Source organism: Perognathus longimembris, chromosome 1 (genome assembly GCF_023159225.1).
Source record: "Perognathus longimembris pacificus isolate PPM17 chromosome 1, ASM2315922v1, whole genome shotgun sequence".
Lineage (NCBI taxonomy): Eukaryota > Metazoa > Chordata > Mammalia > Rodentia > Heteromyidae > Perognathus > Perognathus longimembris.
Genome location: NC_063161.1, coordinates 29,074,371 through 29,094,618, shown reverse-complemented (window position 1 = coordinate 29,094,618; position 20,248 = coordinate 29,074,371). Strand labels below are relative to the sequence as shown.

At 36.7% G+C, this 20,248-nt stretch overlaps 1 protein-coding gene and 1 long non-coding RNA gene across 2 annotated transcripts in view; one reads left to right on the top strand and one right to left on the bottom strand.

Moving 5' to 3' along the window:
• The window catches only part of Ptprq (protein tyrosine phosphatase receptor type Q), a 203,626-nt gene that overhangs the window by 36,824 nt on the left and 146,554 nt on the right, over positions 1-20,248 (top strand). The window contains exons 7-9 of the mRNA XM_048358989.1: positions 6,912-7,161; positions 10,114-10,242; positions 12,831-12,977. Of these exons, the coding sequence (XP_048214946.1) occupies positions 6,912-7,161; positions 10,114-10,242; positions 12,831-12,977 (526 nt within the window). The remainder of the gene's footprint in view (positions 1-6,911; positions 7,162-10,113; positions 10,243-12,830; positions 12,978-20,248) is intronic.
• LOC125360879 lies at positions 397-17,084 on the bottom strand. The gene is made up of 3 exons (XR_007212823.1): positions 16,962-17,084; positions 14,514-14,530; positions 397-407 (listed from the first exon to the last, which is right to left on the bottom strand). It is a non-coding gene; the product is annotated as an uncharacterized LOC125360879 (long non-coding RNA).

Genomic DNA, 20,248 nt, shown 5'->3' with positions numbered 1-20,248 from the left:
CCATGTCTCAAATATTAGGCAAATTTTTCGCCTTCCTATAATGCATATTTTCCCCAGGTGGTTATTAGTTACCTTATCACTTCTGCTATCAGGCCACAGTACTATATTCTATACATGTGGGTCTATTTAGGGCATGTGATTAGGGGTACTTTGGAATTATCCTTCATGGAGTTATAGAAAGACCTCTCAACAGGGGTAGGACTTGGATCAGCCATAAAGGAAGAACAGATGGAGATTTGATTATGAGAATATTGTGTTCTGGGTGTAGGGCACTCTATAAAACCTTGAGATGGAAAATAAAAGGTAAGATCTTCCTGGAAGAAAGACTATGTTTCTGTGGGACAGGAATGGAGGCTCCACTTGGGGAGTAAATAGTCTAGTAAGAAGTTGCAGAGAATTTGTTGTCACTCTAGTCATGGATGAGAAGCCTTGTCAAGGACTGTAACAATTATGGTGGCATCGTCTTTCTTAAATTAGGATATGGTTTGATTATATTCACATTCATATGCACACATTCTCATATTGAATGATGTGCTAGCAGCATTATCTTTTTCTTTTTATGGTGCTGGAGATTGAACCCAGGGTCTCATGCGTGCTGCCAAACATGTGAACACTGAGTCCTATACCTCAAGTCCATGATATTATCTTTTGAAACTTTGTGATTAAAAAGAAAAGAAGTGCAATATAAAACAGCCCAATTTTAAAACTCTTAAATTCATTAATAACTTTCTCACGAAACATTTTAGTGTTGTTTTATCTTTTCTAGAAGCCACTTCAAATTGTGTCTATAAGGAAGATTAAAATACAAAATATACTATACATGTACCGTTTTTTAAGTTTTTATTATAAAACTGATGTACAGAGAGGTTACAGTTTCATACATTAGGCATTGGATACGTTTCTTGTACTGTTTGTTACCTTGTCCCTCATACCCCCCTCTCCCCTCCCCCTTACCCTTTCCCCCCCTGAGGTGTTCAGTTCACTTACACCAAACAGTTTTGCAAGTATTGCTTTTGTAGTTGTTTGTCTTTTTTTACCCTGTGTCTCTCAATTTTGGTATTCCCTTTCAATTTCCTAGTTCTAATACCAGTATACACGGTTTCCAATATACTCAGATAAGATTACAGAGAGAGTGTAGATACAATCACAAGAAGGTGATACAAGAACATCATCAATAGTAGAAGCTACAGATACACATGGGATGTTGAAAGTAGTTACAACTGTGATATAACAATCATTTCCATAACATGGAGTTCATTTCACTTAGCATCATCTTATGTGATCATAAGGGTATAGCTATTGGGCTCTTGTGATGCTCTGCTCTGACTTGCCTAAACCTGTGCTAATTATTCCCAATAAGGGAGACCATAGAGTCCATGTTTCTTTGGGTCTGGCTCACTTCACTTAGTATAATTTTTTCCAAGTCCTTCCATTTCCTTACAAATGGGGCAATGTCATTCTTTCTAATAGAGGCATAAAATTCCATTGTGTATATGTACCACATTTTCCCGATCCATTTATCTACGGAGGGGCATCTGGGTTGGTTCCAGATTCTCGCTATGACAAATTGCGCTGCAATGAACATTGTTGTGCTGGTGGCTTTACTGTGATTTTGTTTGTGGTTTCTTGGATAGATACCCAAAAGTGGGGTTGCTGGGTCATAGGGGAGTTCTACATTTAGCCTTCTGAGGAATCTCCATACTGCTTGCCAGAGTGGCTGAACCAGTTTACATTCCCATCAACAATGAAGTAGGGTTCCCTTTTGGCCACATCCCCTCCAACAACTGTTATTGTTAGTTTTCTTGATATATGACATTCTTACTGGGGTGAGATGGAATCTCAGTGTTGTTTTGATTTGCATTTCTTTTATGGCCAGTGATGTAGAGCACTTTTTCATATGTCTCTTGGCCATTCTCATTTCCTCATCAGAGAAGTCTCTTTGTAAGTCTTTAGCCCACTTGATGAGCGGGCTATTGGTTCTTTGCGGTTTTGTTTTGGAGGAAGGTAATTTTTTTAGTTCTGCATATATTTTAGAGATGAGGCCTTTGTCTGTTGAATGGCCTGTAAAGATCTTCTGCCAGTCTGTGGACTTTCTGTTTATCTTGCAAGCTATGTCCTTTGCCGTGCAGAAGCTCTGCAGTTTGATGCAGTCCCACTTGTCCAACCTTTCTTTGATTTGTAGCCTTTCTGGGTCTTTGTTAAGGAAGTTCCGTCCTGCGCCAAGGAGCCCAAGTGTTTCTCCTACTCCTTCCTTTAGTGTTTTCAGGGTGTCTGTTTTGATTTTGAGGTCTTTAATCCATTTGGAAATGATTTTGGTGCAGGGTGATATATAAGGATCTAGTTTTAGTTTGTTGCAGGTGTTGAGCCAGTTTTTCCAGCACAATTTGTTAAAGAGGCTATCTGTCTTCCAAACTATTGTTTTAGCCCCTTTATCAAAGATTAAGTAGGCGTAGTTCTGTGAGTTCATTCCTGGGTCTTCAATTCTGTTCCATTGGTCTTCAGGCCTGTTCTGGTGCCAATACCAAGCTGTTTTTATTACTATAGATTTATAATACAACTTGAAGTTGGGTATTGTAATTCCTCCAGCACTGTTCTTTCTGCTTAGGATTGTTTTTGCTATTCTAGGTCTTTTATTATTCCATATGAATTTCTTGATTGCTTCCTCTATTTCATCAAAAAATGGTGTTGGGATATTAATGGGTATTGCATTGAATTTGTAGATAGCCTTTGGCAATATTGCCATTTTGATTATATTAATCCTCCCAATCCAGGAGCATGGGAGGTTTTTCCATTTCCTTAGTTCTGACTTAATTTCGTTTTTCAAGGTTTTAAAGTTCTCCTCAAAGAGGTCTTTCACTTCTTTGGTTAAGGTTATTCCTAGGTATTTTATGGTTTGGGGGGCTATTGCAAAGGGAGTTGCTTTCCTGATATCAGCCTCTGTCTTCGGGTCGTTAGCATACAGAAAGGCCGTTGATTTTTGAAGGTTTATTTTATATCCTGCAACTTTGCCAAAGTTTTGGATCAGCTCTAGTAGCTTGGGGGTAGAGTCTATGGGATTCTTTAGGTATAGGATCATGTCATCTGCGAAGAGAGAGAGTTTAACTTCATCTTTACCTACTTGGATCCCCTTTATATTTTCTTCTTGCCTGATTGCTCTGGCTAGGAATTCTAGTACTATGTTGAAGAGCAGGGGAGAGAATGGACATCCCTGCCTTGTTCCTGATTTTAAAGGGAATGGCTTTAGTTTTTCACCATTTAGAGTTATGCTTGCTGTTGGTTTGTCATAAACTGCCTTGATTATATTCAGGAATGTTCCCTGGAATCCCAGTTTTTCCAGGGCTTTTAGCATAAATGGGTGCTGGATTTTATCAAATGCTTTTTCCGCATCCAGAGATAAAACCATGTGGTTCTTTAGCTTGCTCTGGTTGATGTGGTGGATTACATTAATTGACTTGCGTATATTAAACCAACTTTGCATCCCAGGGATGAATCCAGTTTGATCGTGGTGTATGATTTTTTTGATGACCTGTTGAGTCGATTGGCCAGAATTTTGTTGAGAATTTTTGCATCTATGTTCATCAGGGAGATCGGTCTATAGTCCTCTTTCCGTGATGAGTCCCTGCCTGGTTTTGGGATGACGGTTATACTGGCTTCATAGAATGAGTCGGGAAGTGAACGTTCTCTTTCAATTTCATTGAAGAGTTTGAGAAATATTGGAGTGAGTTCTGTTTTGAAGGCCTTGTAGAATTCTGCAGTGAATCCATCTGGACCTGGGCTTTTCTTGGATGTGAGATCATTTATTGCCGTTTCTATTTCAATACTGGATATGGGTCTGTTTAGGAGGTTTAAATCTTCGTGGTTCAGTTTGGGGATATGAATTTTTTCTAGGAAATCATCCATTTCTTCCAAGTTCTCGAATTTGTTGGCATAAAGGTTTGCAAAGTAGTCCCTTATTATTTTCTGAATTTCGGTTATTTCTGTGGTGATGTTACCTGTTTTATCTCTTATCTTGTTTATTTGAGTGTGCTGCCTTTGTGTTTTGGTCAGGTTTGCCAGGGGTCTGTCTATCTTGTTGATTTTTTCAAAGAACCAACTCTTTGTTTTGTTGATTCTTTCAATGGTTTTTTTTTCGTCTCTAATTGATTTAATTCTGATTTGATTTTAATTATTTGCTTCTGTCTATTGATTTGGGGTTTGGCTTGTTGTTCTCTCTCAAGAAAATTAAGGTGCTTCCTTAAATTATTGAGTTGCTGTTTCTCCAGTTTGTTGATGTATGCACTCAGAGATATAAATTTTCCTCTGAGTACTGCCTTTGCTGTGTCCCAGAGGAGCTGGTACTTTGTGTTCTCAACTTGGTTGAATTCCATAAACATTTGAATTTCCGTTTTAATTTCTTCAATGACCCTCTGATGGTTCAGCAGTGTGTTGTTTAGTCTCCATGAATTGTAGCAATTTCTGTGGTGGCTGTTTGAGTTGAGCTCTAATTTTATTCCATTGTGGTCTGAGAGAATGCAGGGAATGGTTTTGATACTTCTGAATTTGTACAGATTTTCTTTGTGCCCTAAGATGTGATCTATTTTGGAGAATGTTCCATGTGCTGCCGAAAAGAATGTGTATTCTGTCCTTGCTGGGTGGAATATTCTGCAGATGTCGATTAAGTCTAGTTGGTCTATGCAATTGTTTAGTTCTGTGGTTTCTTTGTTCAGTTTTTGGCGTGTTGATCTGTCCAGAGGTGATGGTGGAGTGTTAAAGTCCCCAACTATCAATGTGTTTGGGTCTATGAGTGTTTTTAGAGTCAGTAGTGTTTGTTTGATGAAGTTGGGTGCTCCTGCATTTGGTGTGTAGATATTTAGAATGGTTATTTCTTCCTGTAGGAGAGATCCTTTACTAGTATGTAGTAACCTTCTTTTTCTCTTCTTACCTTTTTTAATTTGAAGTCAATTTTGTCTGATACTAGGATTGCAACTCCAGCCTTCTATGGGGGCCATTTGCTTGATAGATTTGTTTCCAGCCTTTCACTTTTAGAAGATGTTTACTTTTGCTGGATAGATGTGTCTCTTGGAGGCAGCAGAAAGATGGATCTTGATTTTTGATCCAACTTATGAGCCTATGTCATTTGATTGGAGAATTAAGTCCATTAATGTTGAGAGTTAGGATTGAGAGATGATCGTTTGTTCCTTTCATTATCACTATCTTGTTTAAAGCTGTGCCTTCCCATTTCTTGATCTGATGTTTACTAATTAGGGTTCATTTCTCTGTCTGTATTGGGATCTTGATTATTATCCCTGTATAGTACATCTTTGAAGACTTTCTGTAAAGCTGGTTTGGTGGAGATATATTGTTTCAGTTTTTCCTTACTGTGGAAGACTTTTATTTGACCTTTGTCTATGAAGGAGAGTTTGGCTGGGTACAGAATTCTTGGTTGATAGTTATTTTTATGTAGAGTTTGGTATACTTCATTCCAGGCTCTCCTTGCTTTCATGGTCTCTGCTGAGAAGTCTGGGGTAATTCTGATTGCTTTTCCTTTACATGTGATTGTTTTCTTTGCCCTAACAGCTTTGAGTATTTTTTCCTTGCACTCTACTGAACGTGTTTTGATCACAATGTGTCGGTGGGATGTCCTATTCTGGTCTGGTCGATTTGGTCTGGTCTAAATGCTTCTTGTATCTGTATCGGCCTTTCCTTCTGGATATTTGGGAAGTTCTCAGCTAATATTCTGTTAAATAGGTTGCTTATCCCATTAACCTCTTTCTCCAAGTTTTCCTCAATACCTATTATCCTTAAATTGGGCTTCCTGATCGTGTCTTGAATCTCCTGTAGCGATCTGTTTTGTTGATTGGACTGGATTTGAATTGATTTTTGATCTTTCTCCATAGAATCTAAGGAATCTTCAGCTCCTGAAATTCGATCCTCTGCTTCAGTGACTGGTCTTTCCTGATAATTTCCATGTCATTTCTTAGGTCTTGTATAGACTTCTTTACTTCATTAACTTCATTACTTTGGTTTTGAGAGTTGTCTCTCAAATCTTTAAGCTGGTTAGCTATCTTTTCATTTGACTCTTGAAGTTCATTTATCTTTCTATTTGTGGATGCCATGAAATTCTCCATTAATTTTTGCTTTGCCTACTCACGCTGTAGAATAATTGACTGAAGAGATTCAAACTTTTCATTTATCATGTTTATCAGTAGACTTTGTAGAGCTTTTTGGGGGTTCTCTTCCATGTCTTTGATTGACTGCTCTGCTTCCTGCTTGTTTTGAGTGGGGGATAAGACTTCATTGTTTGCCATCTTTCTTGTGTTTCTTCTGCCCATTTGAGTTGGGGATGCCAGTCTACCAGCACGCTTTCTCTGCGATTTCAGGTCGTCCGTGCTCAGCCACCGCCTGGTCTCCGCTGTGTGCTTTACCTGTGTGGAGTGCGGGTTGCTGTACCGGGCACTGGCGTGGTGGTGGGATACTGCCCAGAGCTCAAATCTGTGTTTTCAGACGGGCAAAGTCGATTTTTCCTTCCTGGCCATAATCCCTGTACTGTTACAACTTACGCTGGTTGTCTTTCTAGTGGTAAAAGTTTCTATGGGGTGAGAAAACTGCGATGCTGGAGGGAGCTGAGCTAGTGCACTGCAGCTCCTCTGCTGTCTTCCCGGAAGTCCTACATGTACTCTTTCCTAAAAGTGTTATCATAAGTAGGTACAATTACAATGTGGAAAAATTATTGATAACATAATCTGTTGAAATCTTATTCATGTAAACACACAGACAAAGAAGCATATGCACATGGAAGAGTAGTAGCATTTCTTTTTCCTTATAGCAACAATGATTTCCTTTTTAGTATGAAGAAAAATAATGGGTTATATTTCTTATTTTATCCAAAGACAGCATGTTAATTTTCCACTGATATTTGTTTCATTCACTAGGAGAACAGTGAATCATTTCTATGGAGTACCACCAGCCCTTCTCCAACACTTGCTAGAGTTACGCCTCCACTGCGTACTACATACTCCCCAAACACCCTGGTACGGAGTAAGATCAGCTCTGTGTGGAAGGAGCCTATCAGTTTTGTGGTCACACATTTGAGACCTTACACCACGTATCTTTTTGAAGTTTCGGCTGTTACAACGGAAGCAGGCTATATTGATAGTACCATTGTCAGAACACCAGAATCAGGTATGATTGCATTTTTGTTATAAATAAAGATATAAATTATTTATATAAAACTCTTTCATTTTGTCTTTATAGATTATTTTATTAACACTCTTTGCCTCTCATCAACTGTTTTCATTTTTCTTTTTTTCATTTTTTTTTTATTAATTGGACATAAATTTTTTTTACAAGGTGTTGTGCAAAGAGGGTGCAGTTACATAGTAGGGCAGTGTGTACATTTCTTATGATATCTTACGACCTGTTTTTCTTCTATCCCTTGTCTAGGTCAGGTTGACATATATGCAATATACAATGTATCAAGAACATATACAGTATTCACAGACTTGGTCTCTACTGTCTCTCCATCTCCCTTTGTTAACAGTCATATATCAGGGAGATCATGCCCCTTTGTTTTCTGTGTTCTAGGCTTGTCTCACTCAACATTATTTGTTCGAGTTCTGACCATTTCCCTGGGAATAACAGTATTTCACCATTCCTAATCGCTATGTAGTATTCCATTGTGTATAAGTACCATATTTTTTGGATCCATTCGTCTGTGGAGGGGCATCTGGGTTGTTTCCATATTTTAGCTATTGTGAATTGTGCCGCGATAAACATGGAAGTACAAATGTCTTTTTGATATCTTGGATTTTGCTGTTTAGGATAGATGCCTAGGAGTGGTATGGCTGGGTCATAGGGTAGGTCTATATTGAGCTTTTTGAGAAACCTCCATACTGTTCTCCAAAGTGGTTGTACTAATTTGCACTCCCACCAACAATGGAGAAGGGTTCCTCTTTCCCCACAGCCCCTCCAGCATTTGTTGTTTCCTGAGTTCAGAGTATAGGCCATTCTAACTGGGGTGAGGTGGTATCTCAGGGTTGTTTTTATTTGCATTTCCTTTACTAGCAGGGATGTTGAGCATTTCCTCATATGTTTCTTTGCCATTTTTATATCTTCTCTTGTGAAGTCTCTCTTTAGCTCTTTTGCCCATTTCCTAATAGGTTTATTGGGCTTGGAGGGGCTTAGTTTTTTGAGTTCTCTGTAGATGACAGATATCAGGCCTTTGTCTGTTGCTGTGCTGGTAAATATCCTTTCCCATATCGTTGGCTGTCTTTCTATTTTGGTGGCTATGTCCTTAGCTGTGCAGAAACTTTTTAATTTGTAGTAGTCCCATTTGTCGAGTCTTTCCCCTATTTGTTGTGCCCCTGGGACTCTATTCAGGAAGTTCCTTCCTGTGCCTATAAGTTCTAGTGTCTTTCCTACTCTGTCCTTCAGTAGTTTCAAGGATTCAGGTCTGATGTTGAGGTCCTTGATCCATGTTGAGTTGATCTTGGTGCATGGTGATAGGCTTGGGTCTACTTTGAGTTTTCTGCATATGGCTGCCCAGTTCTTCCAGCACCAGTAGTTGAAGAGGCTATGTTTATTCCATTGTATGTCTTTAGCTCCTTTGTCGAATATCAGTTGGCTGTAAGAGTGCGGTTTTATTTCTGGGTCTTCAGTTCTAATCCATTGGTCTTCTGATCTGTTTTTATACCAATACAATGCTGTTTTTGTTATGATGGCCTTGTAGTAGAGCTTGAAGTCAGGTATTGTGATACCTCCTGCACTGCTTTTTTTGCCTAGAATTGCTTTGGCTATTCTAGGTTTTTTGCTGTTCCATATGAATTTATGGATTGGTTTCTCTATTTCAGTGAAGAATGTGGCTGGGATTTTGATAGGTATTGCATTGAATTTGTATAACAATTTGGGCAATATGGCCATTTTCACTATATTGATTCTGCCTACCCATGAGCATGGGAGGTCTTTCCATCTCCTTGTGTCTTCTTTGATTTCCCTTATTAGATTTTTGTAGTTTTCATTAAATAGGTCTGTCACGTCCTTGGTTAAGTTGATCCCTAGGTACTTTATTCTTTTTTTGGCTACTGTAAATGGAATTGTTTCCATAATTTCCTTTTCTGTTTGTCTATTGCTGGTGTACAGAAAAGCTGCTGACTTTTGTGGGTTGATTTTGTATCCTGCTACTTTGCCAAATTGGTTTATTAGGTGTAGGAGTTTGGGTACTGAGTTTTTTGGGTCCATCAGATATAAGATCATGTCATCTGCGAATAGGGATAACTTGATTTCTTCCTTGCCGATGTGGATCCCTTTGATGTCCTCCTCTTGCCTTATTGCTATGGCTAGGGATTCCAACACTATGTTGAAAAGAAGTGGGGAGAGTGGGCATCCTTGTCTTGTTCCTGAGTTTAGGGGGAATGATTTAAGTTTCTCTCCATTTAATATGATATTAGCAGTTGGTCTGTTGTATATGGCTTTTATTGTTTTGAGGAATGTTCCATCTATTCCTGTTCTCTCCAAAGCTTTTAATAGGTATGGATGTTGTATTTTGTCAAAGGCTTTTTGGGCATCGACTGAGATAACAATGTGATTCTTGATTTTAGTTCTGTTTATGTGGTGAATTACGTTGATTGATTTACGGATGTTGAACCATCCTTGTGACTGAGGGATGAAGCCTACTTGGTCATGATGTATGATATTCTTAATCAGTTTCTGGATCCTATTAGCTAATATTTTATTGAGGAGCTTTGCATCTGTGTTCATTAGTGATATTGGTCTGTAGTTCTCTTTTTTTGTTGGATCTTTGCCTGGTTTGGGGATGAGTATGATATTAGCTTCGTAGAATGAGTTTGGGATTTCTCCCTCCGTTTCTATTTCGCGGAAGAGTTTGAGGAGTATTGGAATTAGCTCCTCACTAAAGGTTTTGTAGAATTCGTTGGTGAATCCATCTGGGCCTGGGCTTTTCTTAGTAGGGAGGTTCATTTTTAAACAAGCCTCCCTGGAGTTACCCAATACTCTTACAGTATTACTTTTATGTGATCCTCATGAGCCTTTTGCTTTTTAATGTGATATTTTCTCTTTAACTTTATTTTCCTTATTTAAAATATATCCTATACTCATTTTTATGTATAATCATTTTAGTTCCAGAAGGACCACCACAAAATTGTATAACAGGCAACGTCACAGGAAAATCTTTTACAATTTCATGGGACCCACCAAATATAGTCACGGGCAAGTTCAGTTATAGAGTGGAATTATATGGACCATCAGGTAAGTCAATCAGTTTTGCATTCACCTTTTGGAACAAAAATTGTTTTGTACTATTTTTAAATCTTAAAAGCATCAAACTCTTTTTTGTAAAGATTCTAAAATTTGGGTAAATCAAAGGAAGTGATTAGAAAGATGAGGTCATTTGGATCACTTGTTTACAATCATAAGTGATTAAAAAAACTATTCATATTCTCTGTTTACAAATCATCAAGAAACTGTGAAAAGTGATAGGCACCTTCAAGTTTTGAACCAGAAGACATCAACTTAAAAAACAGTGGGTTTAAATTATTTTAAATCGAATTTCTATTTAGAACAGAGTTCATTCTGACCCCTAGAGCTCTCTGGGAAATAAGAGAGAAAATTTCTGGACCTTTCATACAATTTTACTGTGAATGTAAAACTATTCTGAGAATAAAGCTTATTAAATTAACAAGATGGCAGCTTTATAAAGTGGCAATTTTTCTTTTTAAAGGCAGAACTGGGGCATTCACTTGTCATATGATTTAAGAGCTTCAAGTATTATAGGAAGTAAATTAAGTCAGCTATAAGAATTCTCTTTTGATCTGAAATTTTGAGGTTCTGTGAAAGAAGTTTAATTCAAACAATGATGAAATAGCATAACCGCATACATTGTTATTTCATTGAAAAATTGAAAAAGATTTGAAATTCCAAGTCATTCCATTTTGTAATTTCTAAGCTGTGAATCACACACAAGTAACCATCATTCATGAATAGCTTATGCTCCTTAAATTCCAAAATATGTACAGTCCCTAAAAATGATGGTCCTATCTGAACCCTCCTCATACACAGAAACAGGGATGGATACACAGATACCTCTTTTCCTTCTGATTATTATTTTTCAAGTCTTTCTTGAGGCAAATTTTCTTTTGTGAGACTGATTGAACAAGTAAGACACATTTAATTATGGCTGTACTTAAAAACATGGCATCATTACTTAACTTGGCCGGAGTGGTTTATACTGTATATGTATGTATGGTAATCCTTATTGACCTGGTATAAAGGAAAGTTGGGAAAGTGAATTGGAACAGTGGATATAAACAATCCTTGAATTTGGCTACAAAAAAAAGCCCTGAAAGGAGTTGGAATAACTAGGTGTGGGAGTAAGTAGTAGATCCAAAAGATTTATTTTTACAAGGAACAAATAAGGCATGTTTGGCAAAAATGAATATAGAAAAGAGAAAAAGAATAGGGTAGGTATGTAATTTTGCTTAAAGTCCTATCACTTGAATGCTACAATGCTTTTTCTATAACTCCCTTCTATAAGAAGTTCTGGGGGGAATTGAAGGCTTAAGTAAGCAGCTGTTTACTGACAATGACATTGAAACTGTGTAAGTAGTGAACGCCAAGTAGTAAGAGGCCAAAGAAAATAAGATAAAAAATAAAATAACACAATCAATGGATTGGAATTTCCAGTAAACTGAAAAGAATTGTTTCCAGTTTCCAAGCAATTGAAGTACAGTTAAGGAAAAGAGGAAGGAGACAAGTGAGTGAGATTTGTAGTTATTAGAAATGGTGATTTGTAATTTAGGAAGGAGTGTCCGAAATAAGGCAGAGAAAGATTAAAGACAATCGCATGCAGTTTGTTATTGCTCCTAGTATTAAACTCATCACAAATGAAAATGGTAGCGTTGAATCTAGAGCTGAGCCATTCAGAACATGGAGGTGGTGACACGGAGTGCTGGTTGGTATCCTAGGATTTAAAGCTGCAGGCTTGTTAAGGAGGTATGCAGAATTGTCCAGACTGCGGCAGGCTGAGCAAGGGAAACCCCTCGGGTGCCGGAAGGCTGCATAAATTGACCACTGCTTGTGGCTGCTTCTTAGAAGAGAGCTAGGCTTCAATTAAAGCTCCAAGGTTAAGGAAATATTCTGTGGCAAAATTGTGTATTCAAGGAGCTTTGTTAGTAACCTACTTGAGGAATTGTGTTCAGAAAAGCTAAACTAGAAATACTTTCTAAGTACATCTTCTTACAGAAAATGAGATCGTTTAGCCTTTTGATAGAATAAATTTGAGATAAAACACTATATTTTTCTCTTTTTTGGGTGGTGGTGCTTGAACTGTGGGCCTGGGTGCTTTCCCTGAGCTCTTCAGTTCAAGGCCAGCGCTCTTCCACTTTCAGCCACAGTGCCACTTCTGGTTTTCTGGTGGTTAATTGGAGATAAGAGCCTCAAGAACTTTACTGTCAGGGCTGGCTTTGAACCTTGATCCTCAGACCTCAGCTTCCTGAGTACCTAGAATTACAGGTATAAGCCATCGGAGCTGGCCGTTATTATTTTTATATTGGTAAAACCTGATGTTTCACATTTAAGTACATCAAATTAATATGGTAATTCAACAGGACTTTGTGATTTAATAAGAGAAAAATTAAACACTGAAATATATTATACTCTTTACATTGTTTTAATTAAATTGGTAACAATTATTATTTAATGAAAATACCCTAAGTAATTCACTCATAATTAATTTTGAAGCATAGTCTAACTCATCTTTGTCCTTGGCTGTACATGTATATGTGAGGAATTGTGTGCCTGATTAAAAATGATCTGCAGATACCTTCTGTTTTTTGTAGGTCGGATTTTGGATAATAGTACAAAAGAACTTAAATTTGCATTTACTAACCTAACACCATTTACAATGTATGATGTTTACGTTGCGGCAGAAACCAGTGCAGGGACTGGACCTAAGTCAAATCTTTCAATATTCACTCCTCCGGATGGTAAGAATGTTTCCTTTAGAGAGCTAATGACATATTTATTGGTTTGTGAAGTTTGGTGAATTGCTAAACCAGTCTTAAAACTTCTTTCTTTCCTTCCTTCCTTCCTTTTGCTGGTACCAGGATTTTGAACTCAAGGCCTCACACTTACTTATTTGTGCGGCTGGTGCTCTACCCCTTGAGCAACACCTCCAGACTAGCATTTTGTTTGTAATTTTAGAAATGGAGTCCAGTTCATTTTTTTGCCTGGAGTATCCTCAAGTTGTGAGTCTCCAAAATTTAGCCTCCTCAGTAGTTAGCATTAATAATTTGGGCCACTTGTGATGAGGATTAGTTTATTTATTTTGGAGTCAGATGTGCTACCATTGCACCACAAGGTCCTGCTAGTTTATATTTTTTGAATCCAAGTTACTAATTAATTCATTCTATATATTTATCCCAGAGAGTGCTTCACAATAAAAGAGACTCAAGATCAAACAAGATTAGGAAATAATCAGCATATTGACCTGTTAGATGATTCACAACAATTTTAGCAAGACCTCAAGAACTCATAAGTCTAACACAATTAATAATATTTAAATGTATGGCTTAGGGTGCACTTTTTTCTCACAAAACTAATTTTTGGAGGAATCTCTTATTTTCCTCATGCTTATAACAAAATGTATTTATAAAGAAAGGGTATTCTGGGCAAGTGAATGTTCCTGATGAGTACAGAATACAAGTTTCTCAGAATTTACTAACTTATATAAACAATATTTCTCCTTATGAAATTTTCTTAGATGTATTTAGTAAGCACCATTATTTTAGTTTACTGGTTCTTACTACCATACTATTTCACAACTTGCTAAATATCTATTTCTATTTAGTCATCATAGCTATTGAGGAGCAGACGATAATTCTTGTACAACAAATTAACATTTAAAGTAGTTTCTAGTTTCAATTGTGCGGTAGTTAACATACAAAACTGTTAAATTAAATATACACATGCATGCGTGTGCATGCACACACAGCTATATTGGGCTTGTGTTGGTCAGTTAATCATTCAAATATTTGATCACTAGAGGGCAGCAACTATTAGGAAATTTTGCACATCTCTCCACTTAAAAACAAACTGATTATTGAAAGAATGAAAAAATTATGTTTTGTCTATTTAAATGAAATTCCTAATGTGTCTAGTTTCAACACATAGATCAACACAGGAATATTTAGTCATATAGTTAATATCCTTATTTATTCATATTCAAATTTTACCATTTTGTTTCTTTTGGAAGATTTTTAGCATGTAGTTTCTTCTTTACACTTTAAATTTCTCCCATCTTCATCTAAGTGCAGCTCTTCAGAAACTAGGTAGATTTACATATGGCTATTAATCACACCAGGACCCTTGATTCGGTTTTAATAGCATTTTCTCTGCCAACTATCGGACTCACTAATTTTGGTCCTTATGTTACACCATCAAATAAGTCCCAAACCTTTGTCTGCTTTCAATAATAACTCTGGGTTCAATCCTCAGTGCTGAAATAACAACAGCAAAAATACTATTTGTTGTCACCTTTCTTGGCCTATAGCACCTGATAAAAATTCTCATCAAATGCTGTATTTTTTGTTTTGAATATCACTTAAAGTTTCTCTTGTATTCATCAAATCAGTTCAATTTTAAAAGCACTTTTCAATCCATTTCAAGTGGGGTATTTTTCACATCCAATAATCTGGAATCTATGACTTTATTTACATTCTGTGTATATTTCATCCTATCTTCCAAAGCTAAGCATTTTACAGACTACAGATTATACTACAGATTCTGGTGCCTCCCTGGGGGTGGAAGAGGGCTACCACTGGCAACCCATGAGCTCCACTGAATACTGGAAAGACACGGGTCTTATCTCCTCATGCTCACTTCTCTTTCTCTTTCTCTCGGGCTTATTCAGCTTCGCAATGTGCTTCAGTGAAATGTTCTAACAAATGGATTAAGTTAATTTTTTTCTGCTTCTGACAATACTAATTAATCCTGGTCCCAGTAATTGTTATTTTTCAATAAAGGAATCTAAGCAATAAGAGAAACATCTCAAAAGTCATTAGAACTATCTACATTCAATTAAAAAATGATAGCTCAATTTTACATTAGTTTTCATTTCTTGCTAAAATATGGTTCTTTGTGTTCAAATGAAGATTACTCTATTTGCTTCCTCATATTTAAAAGAACCTTATAATCTACTTAAAAATAGTTAGGGCTGCTAATGGTACTGCATAACTGTTATCCTGGCTCTTGGGAGGTTATAGCAGAGGATCGTGGATTCTAGCCCACCTTTGCTAAATGTGGTGTTTTATGTTTATTTTCATATGTAGAATCTTAGAAGAAGAAAAGGAAACAAATTTAGAGAAATGAGAAGAGAAACTCTGTGTATGAGTGTGTGTGTGTGTGTGTGTGTGTGTGTGTGTGAATAACTGGGGGTACTGAGGGATGAATATGAGGAAAATACATCATACACATATTTATGAAAATATCCTAGTGAAACTCATTATTATATACAATTTATATATGTTAAGAGAAACTAAAACAAGTAAACAAAAAAATCAAAACAAGATTGCTTTTTTTTTTTTTTTTTTTGGCTAGTCCTGGGGCTTGGACTCAAGGCCTGAGCACTGTCCCTGGCTTCTTTTTGCTCAAGGCTAGCACTCTGCCACTTGAGTCACAGCACCACTTCTGGCCATTTTCTGTATATGTGGTGCTGGGGAATCGAACCCAGGGCCTCATGTATATGAAGCAGGCACTCTTGCCACTAGGCCATATCCCCAGCCCCAGATTGCTTTTCTTAGTCATAGCTTTTGAAACAACTGGTATTGCCTATTCCAAAATCTGGTCATGCTGATGAATTTAATTCAGACAACATATTGTTAATTGTATTGTGTAAAGACAAAGCAAATTTTATTAGCCTACTACCCCTTAACAAGTGTTGTCTGTCACTAGTATAAGAAGATTCAACATCACAGTTTATCAAAAGAAAATAAATAATTGAATTTTTTGTTGGTTTGCTATAAATAGACCATGGGAATGAAGACTTTTTCTCAGTAGCTTCAACTTATTTTCTATTAACAATTGTACAGTCTCTGTTGAAAAAACCAAAATTTATGTTTTGTCAGTGGTCTTTACTTTTCAATTTTTTTTCAAAGTGCATTTCTAGTGGAAGTTGAACTTGCTAGATAATGGAAACGTTACTTTAATGTGTTTTCTTTGTAATAATGTCGTTTGTCCCCATTTTCCCTAATAGCTTTTCACTTAAAAACTTGAAATCATTTGCAATATTTAAACCAGTTTTGTTACCTGCTTTGTTTCTCATTTGAAAATTTACAAATGTATTTTTATTTGTTCATGACTCTTTGGTAGTCATTCTACCTATGACCACACTTAATGGACAACACTTTCAGAATTTATGATGAACCATGAAATTTTTTCTTGCATAGTTATTTTCTTTTATTAATTTGTACCAGTATTAAAAGAGCTGGAGCCTATCTAGAGTTCTCTGGTTTGTACTTAAGAATCTGTGGCATAGCACATCAAGAATCTTTCCAAAGACAAGATGCAGTTCTGTCTTCTCTATTTATTTAATCTTCAAAGCTTCACTTTCTCTCAAAAGAAAATATAGAACCACTTAATTTTTATGTGAATTGAAATTTAAGATGTGGGTGGCACTGGTTTAAGTTTATTAAAAAGTAGACATTACAAGTCTTATAATATCTGCTACTACTCACAGATTTGGCTCAAAAAATAAGCAAGAGTAAATATATTCATATAATAAAGTATACATACATACTGCTATGCTAGGTATGTTGACATCTTCCCACAATGCTCATGTGTTACATATGTGCAATGGACTATTTTATTTTTTATTACTTTTTTATTAATTAAATTTTGTTGGCAAGGTGTTGTGCAAAAGGGGTACAGTTACATAATAAGGCAGTGAGTACATTCCTTGTGATATCTTACACCCTCATTTTTCTTTCCCTTCCCTAGATTAGGTAGGCATATATACAATACCCAGTGTACCAAACTCATATACAATAACCACATAGCGTACACCAAAGGAGATTCACCAAGAACTTTAAATGTAACGTCAAAAATTGAACCCTCCTGGATCCTTCTCTTGGAGTTGTTTTTGCTTATCATCGTCTTATATGATCATATGTACATAGCTGTTAAGCTCCTGTGATCCACTGATAGGTCTAATCTAAACCTTTTTATGTTTAGTAGTTGTTTGGTTTTAGATACATAATGGAAGGTCGCTGACCCAAACCTGTGGAAATACCATTTGAAAAGAAGTTTTTTGTTTCACGGACCTGGTCTCTACTGTTCTCCCCCTACCCCCCGCAACAGTCATATATCAAGGAGACCATGCACCTTTGTTCTCTGTGTTCTAGGCTTGTCTCGCTCAACATTATTTGTTCAAGTTCGGACCATTTCCCTGCGAATACCAATATTTTATCATTTCTAATCGCTAGGCAGTATTCCATAGTGTATAGGTACCACATTTTTTGGATCCATTCATCTGTAGTAGGGCATCTGGGTTGTTTCCATATTTTGGCTATTGTGAATTGTGCAGTGATAAACATGGATGTGCAGTTGTCTTTTTGATATCCTGAGACCTGTTGTTCAGGATAGATGCCTAGGAGTGGTATGGCTGGGTCATAGGGTATGTCTATGCTGAGCTTTTTGAGGAACCTCCATACTGTTCTCCAAAGTGGTTGTACTAATTTGCACTCCCATCAACAATGGAGAAGGGTTCCTCTTTCCCTGCACCCCCTCCAGTATTTGTTGTTGGCTGAGTTCAGAGTATAGGTCATTCTAACTGGAGTGAGGTGGTATCTCAGGGTTGTTTTTAATTTACATTTCCTTTACTGCCAGGAATGTTGAACATTTCCTCATATGTCTCTTTGCCATTTTTATCTCTTCTCCTGTGAAGTCTCTCTTTAGCTCTTTTGCTCATTTAATAATTGGTTTACTGGGTTTGGAGGGGGTTAGTTTTTTGAGTTCTCTGTAGATGACAGATATTAGGCCTTTGTCTGTTGGTGTGCTGGTGAAGATCCTTTCCCATATGGTTGGCTGTCTTTGTTTGGTGGCTATGTCTTTAGCTATGCAGAAACTTTTTATTTTGTAATAGTCCCATTTGTTGAGACTCTCCCCTATTTGTTGTGCCCCTGGGACTATATTCAGGAAGTTCCTACCTGAGTTCTAACGTCTAAGTCAGACGTTAAGTTCTAGCGTCTCTCATACTCTGTCCTTCAATAGATTCAGGGATTCAGGTATGATGTTGAGGTCCTTAATCCATTTTGAGTTGATCTTGGTGCATGGTGATAGGCTAGGGTCTACTTTGAGTTTTCTACATATGGCTGCCCAGTTTTCCCAGCACCAGTAGTTGAAGAGGCTATGTTTTTTCCATTGTATGTGTTTAGCTCCTTTGTCGAATATCAGCTGAATGCGGCTTTATTTCTGGCTCTTCTATTCCATTGGTATTCAGGTCTGTTTTTATACCAATACCAGGCTGTTTTTATTATGATGGCTCTATAATAGAGCTTGAAGTCTGGTATTGTGATTCCTCCTGTGCTGCTTCTTTTGCCTAGAATTGCTTTGACTATTCTAGGTCTTTTGCTGTTCCATATGAATTTATGGGTTGTTTCTCTATTTCAGTGAAGGATGTAGCTGGGATCTTGATGGTGATTACATTGAATTTGTATAACATTTTGGGCAATATGGCCATTTTCACCATATTGATTCTGCCTACCCATGAGCATGGGAGGTCTTTCCATCTCCTAGTGTCCTCTTTGATTTCCGTTTTTAGGTTTTTATAGTTCTCATTATATAGGTCATTCACGTCTTTAGTTAGGTTAATCCCTAGGTAACTTATTCTTTTTTTTTTTTAGCTATTGTAAATGGTATTTTTCCATAATTTCCTTTTCTGCTTGTACACTGCTGTTGTACAGAAAAGCTGATTTTTGTTGGTTGATTTTGTATCCTGCTACTTTGCCAAAATGTTTTATTAGGTCTAGGAGTTTGGGGACTGAGTTTTTTGGGTCCTTCACAGATCATGTCATCTGCGAATAGTGATAGTTTGATTTCTTCTTTGTCAATGTGGGTCCCTTTGATGTCCTCCTCTTGCCTTATTGCTATGGCTAGGGATTCCAGCATTATGTTGAATATAATATTTTATTTATTTTTACAGGCAAAGTTTACAGGCAAAGTTCATTTGCTTTATTATTCTGATCATTTAGCCACTAAACTGTTTCTACTAGTTAAGGCTCTACATGAGCTTACTGGAAAATGTCTTATCTTTTCTATGATTCATATTTTATAATACTGATGAGGCTTTTCCTGTATCACAACTTCCAAAGTGTTAAAGGTAGAATGAGAGCTCTGTTGTTTTAATATTTGTGTTATTTTCAGGGTTAACTAGATAGTTGTTCCATCATTGAAAAAGGTGCTTCATTAAAACCAGAATCATGAGGTCTATGTACAATCTTTTAATTAAATAAATGGGAGATTCAATGGATTGGCCAATGGTAGACAAAATGATAGCCAATATCTATATTGATTTCATCTCCTATGCTTGTGATTTGCACATGCTGGACACCAGAATCTCAACTACTGGAATAATTAATATGGGAGTAATGAAATTATTCTCAATATTTTTCCATTGCTTTAAAAAGGAAATAGGCCATTCCTTTCTGCTTCCTTTAAGACAACATATGTGTCTTAGGACAAGAAGTTACTCTACCTATAGCATTTCAAAATACTATAGGAAAATGAATTTAATATTTTTGTTTATCTTGATCATAAGGGACAATGTTTTTATGATTTTTTTTCATTATAAGACCTACTTACATTTTAGAAATTCTCTTCAAAGATTTATTCCTTATAGGAACCTTGTGTAGTTATAAGAAAGATAAAATTATTGCCCATATTATAGTTGAAGAAGGTGAGGGTTGGAGGACAATTCTTAATTACACAATCAACTATGAACATAAATGGTCAAAGTCCTCATCCATTACTTTGAGGGACTGGAAGGTTTCCTAGATGTAACTAGGATATTGTTGACTTTATAAGGATTCTTCTTGAAATACTTGGTGCTTTATCTGAACCAATTGTTAATGTGTCCTAGTTTTTCTTTAATGCTACAAAGACTAACAACCTCTATCATTTTAGGCTCATGTGATTAACCTGAAAATTGAGCAGAAAAAATATCAATAAACTCCACACAATTTCATACAAAAGATTAAACATT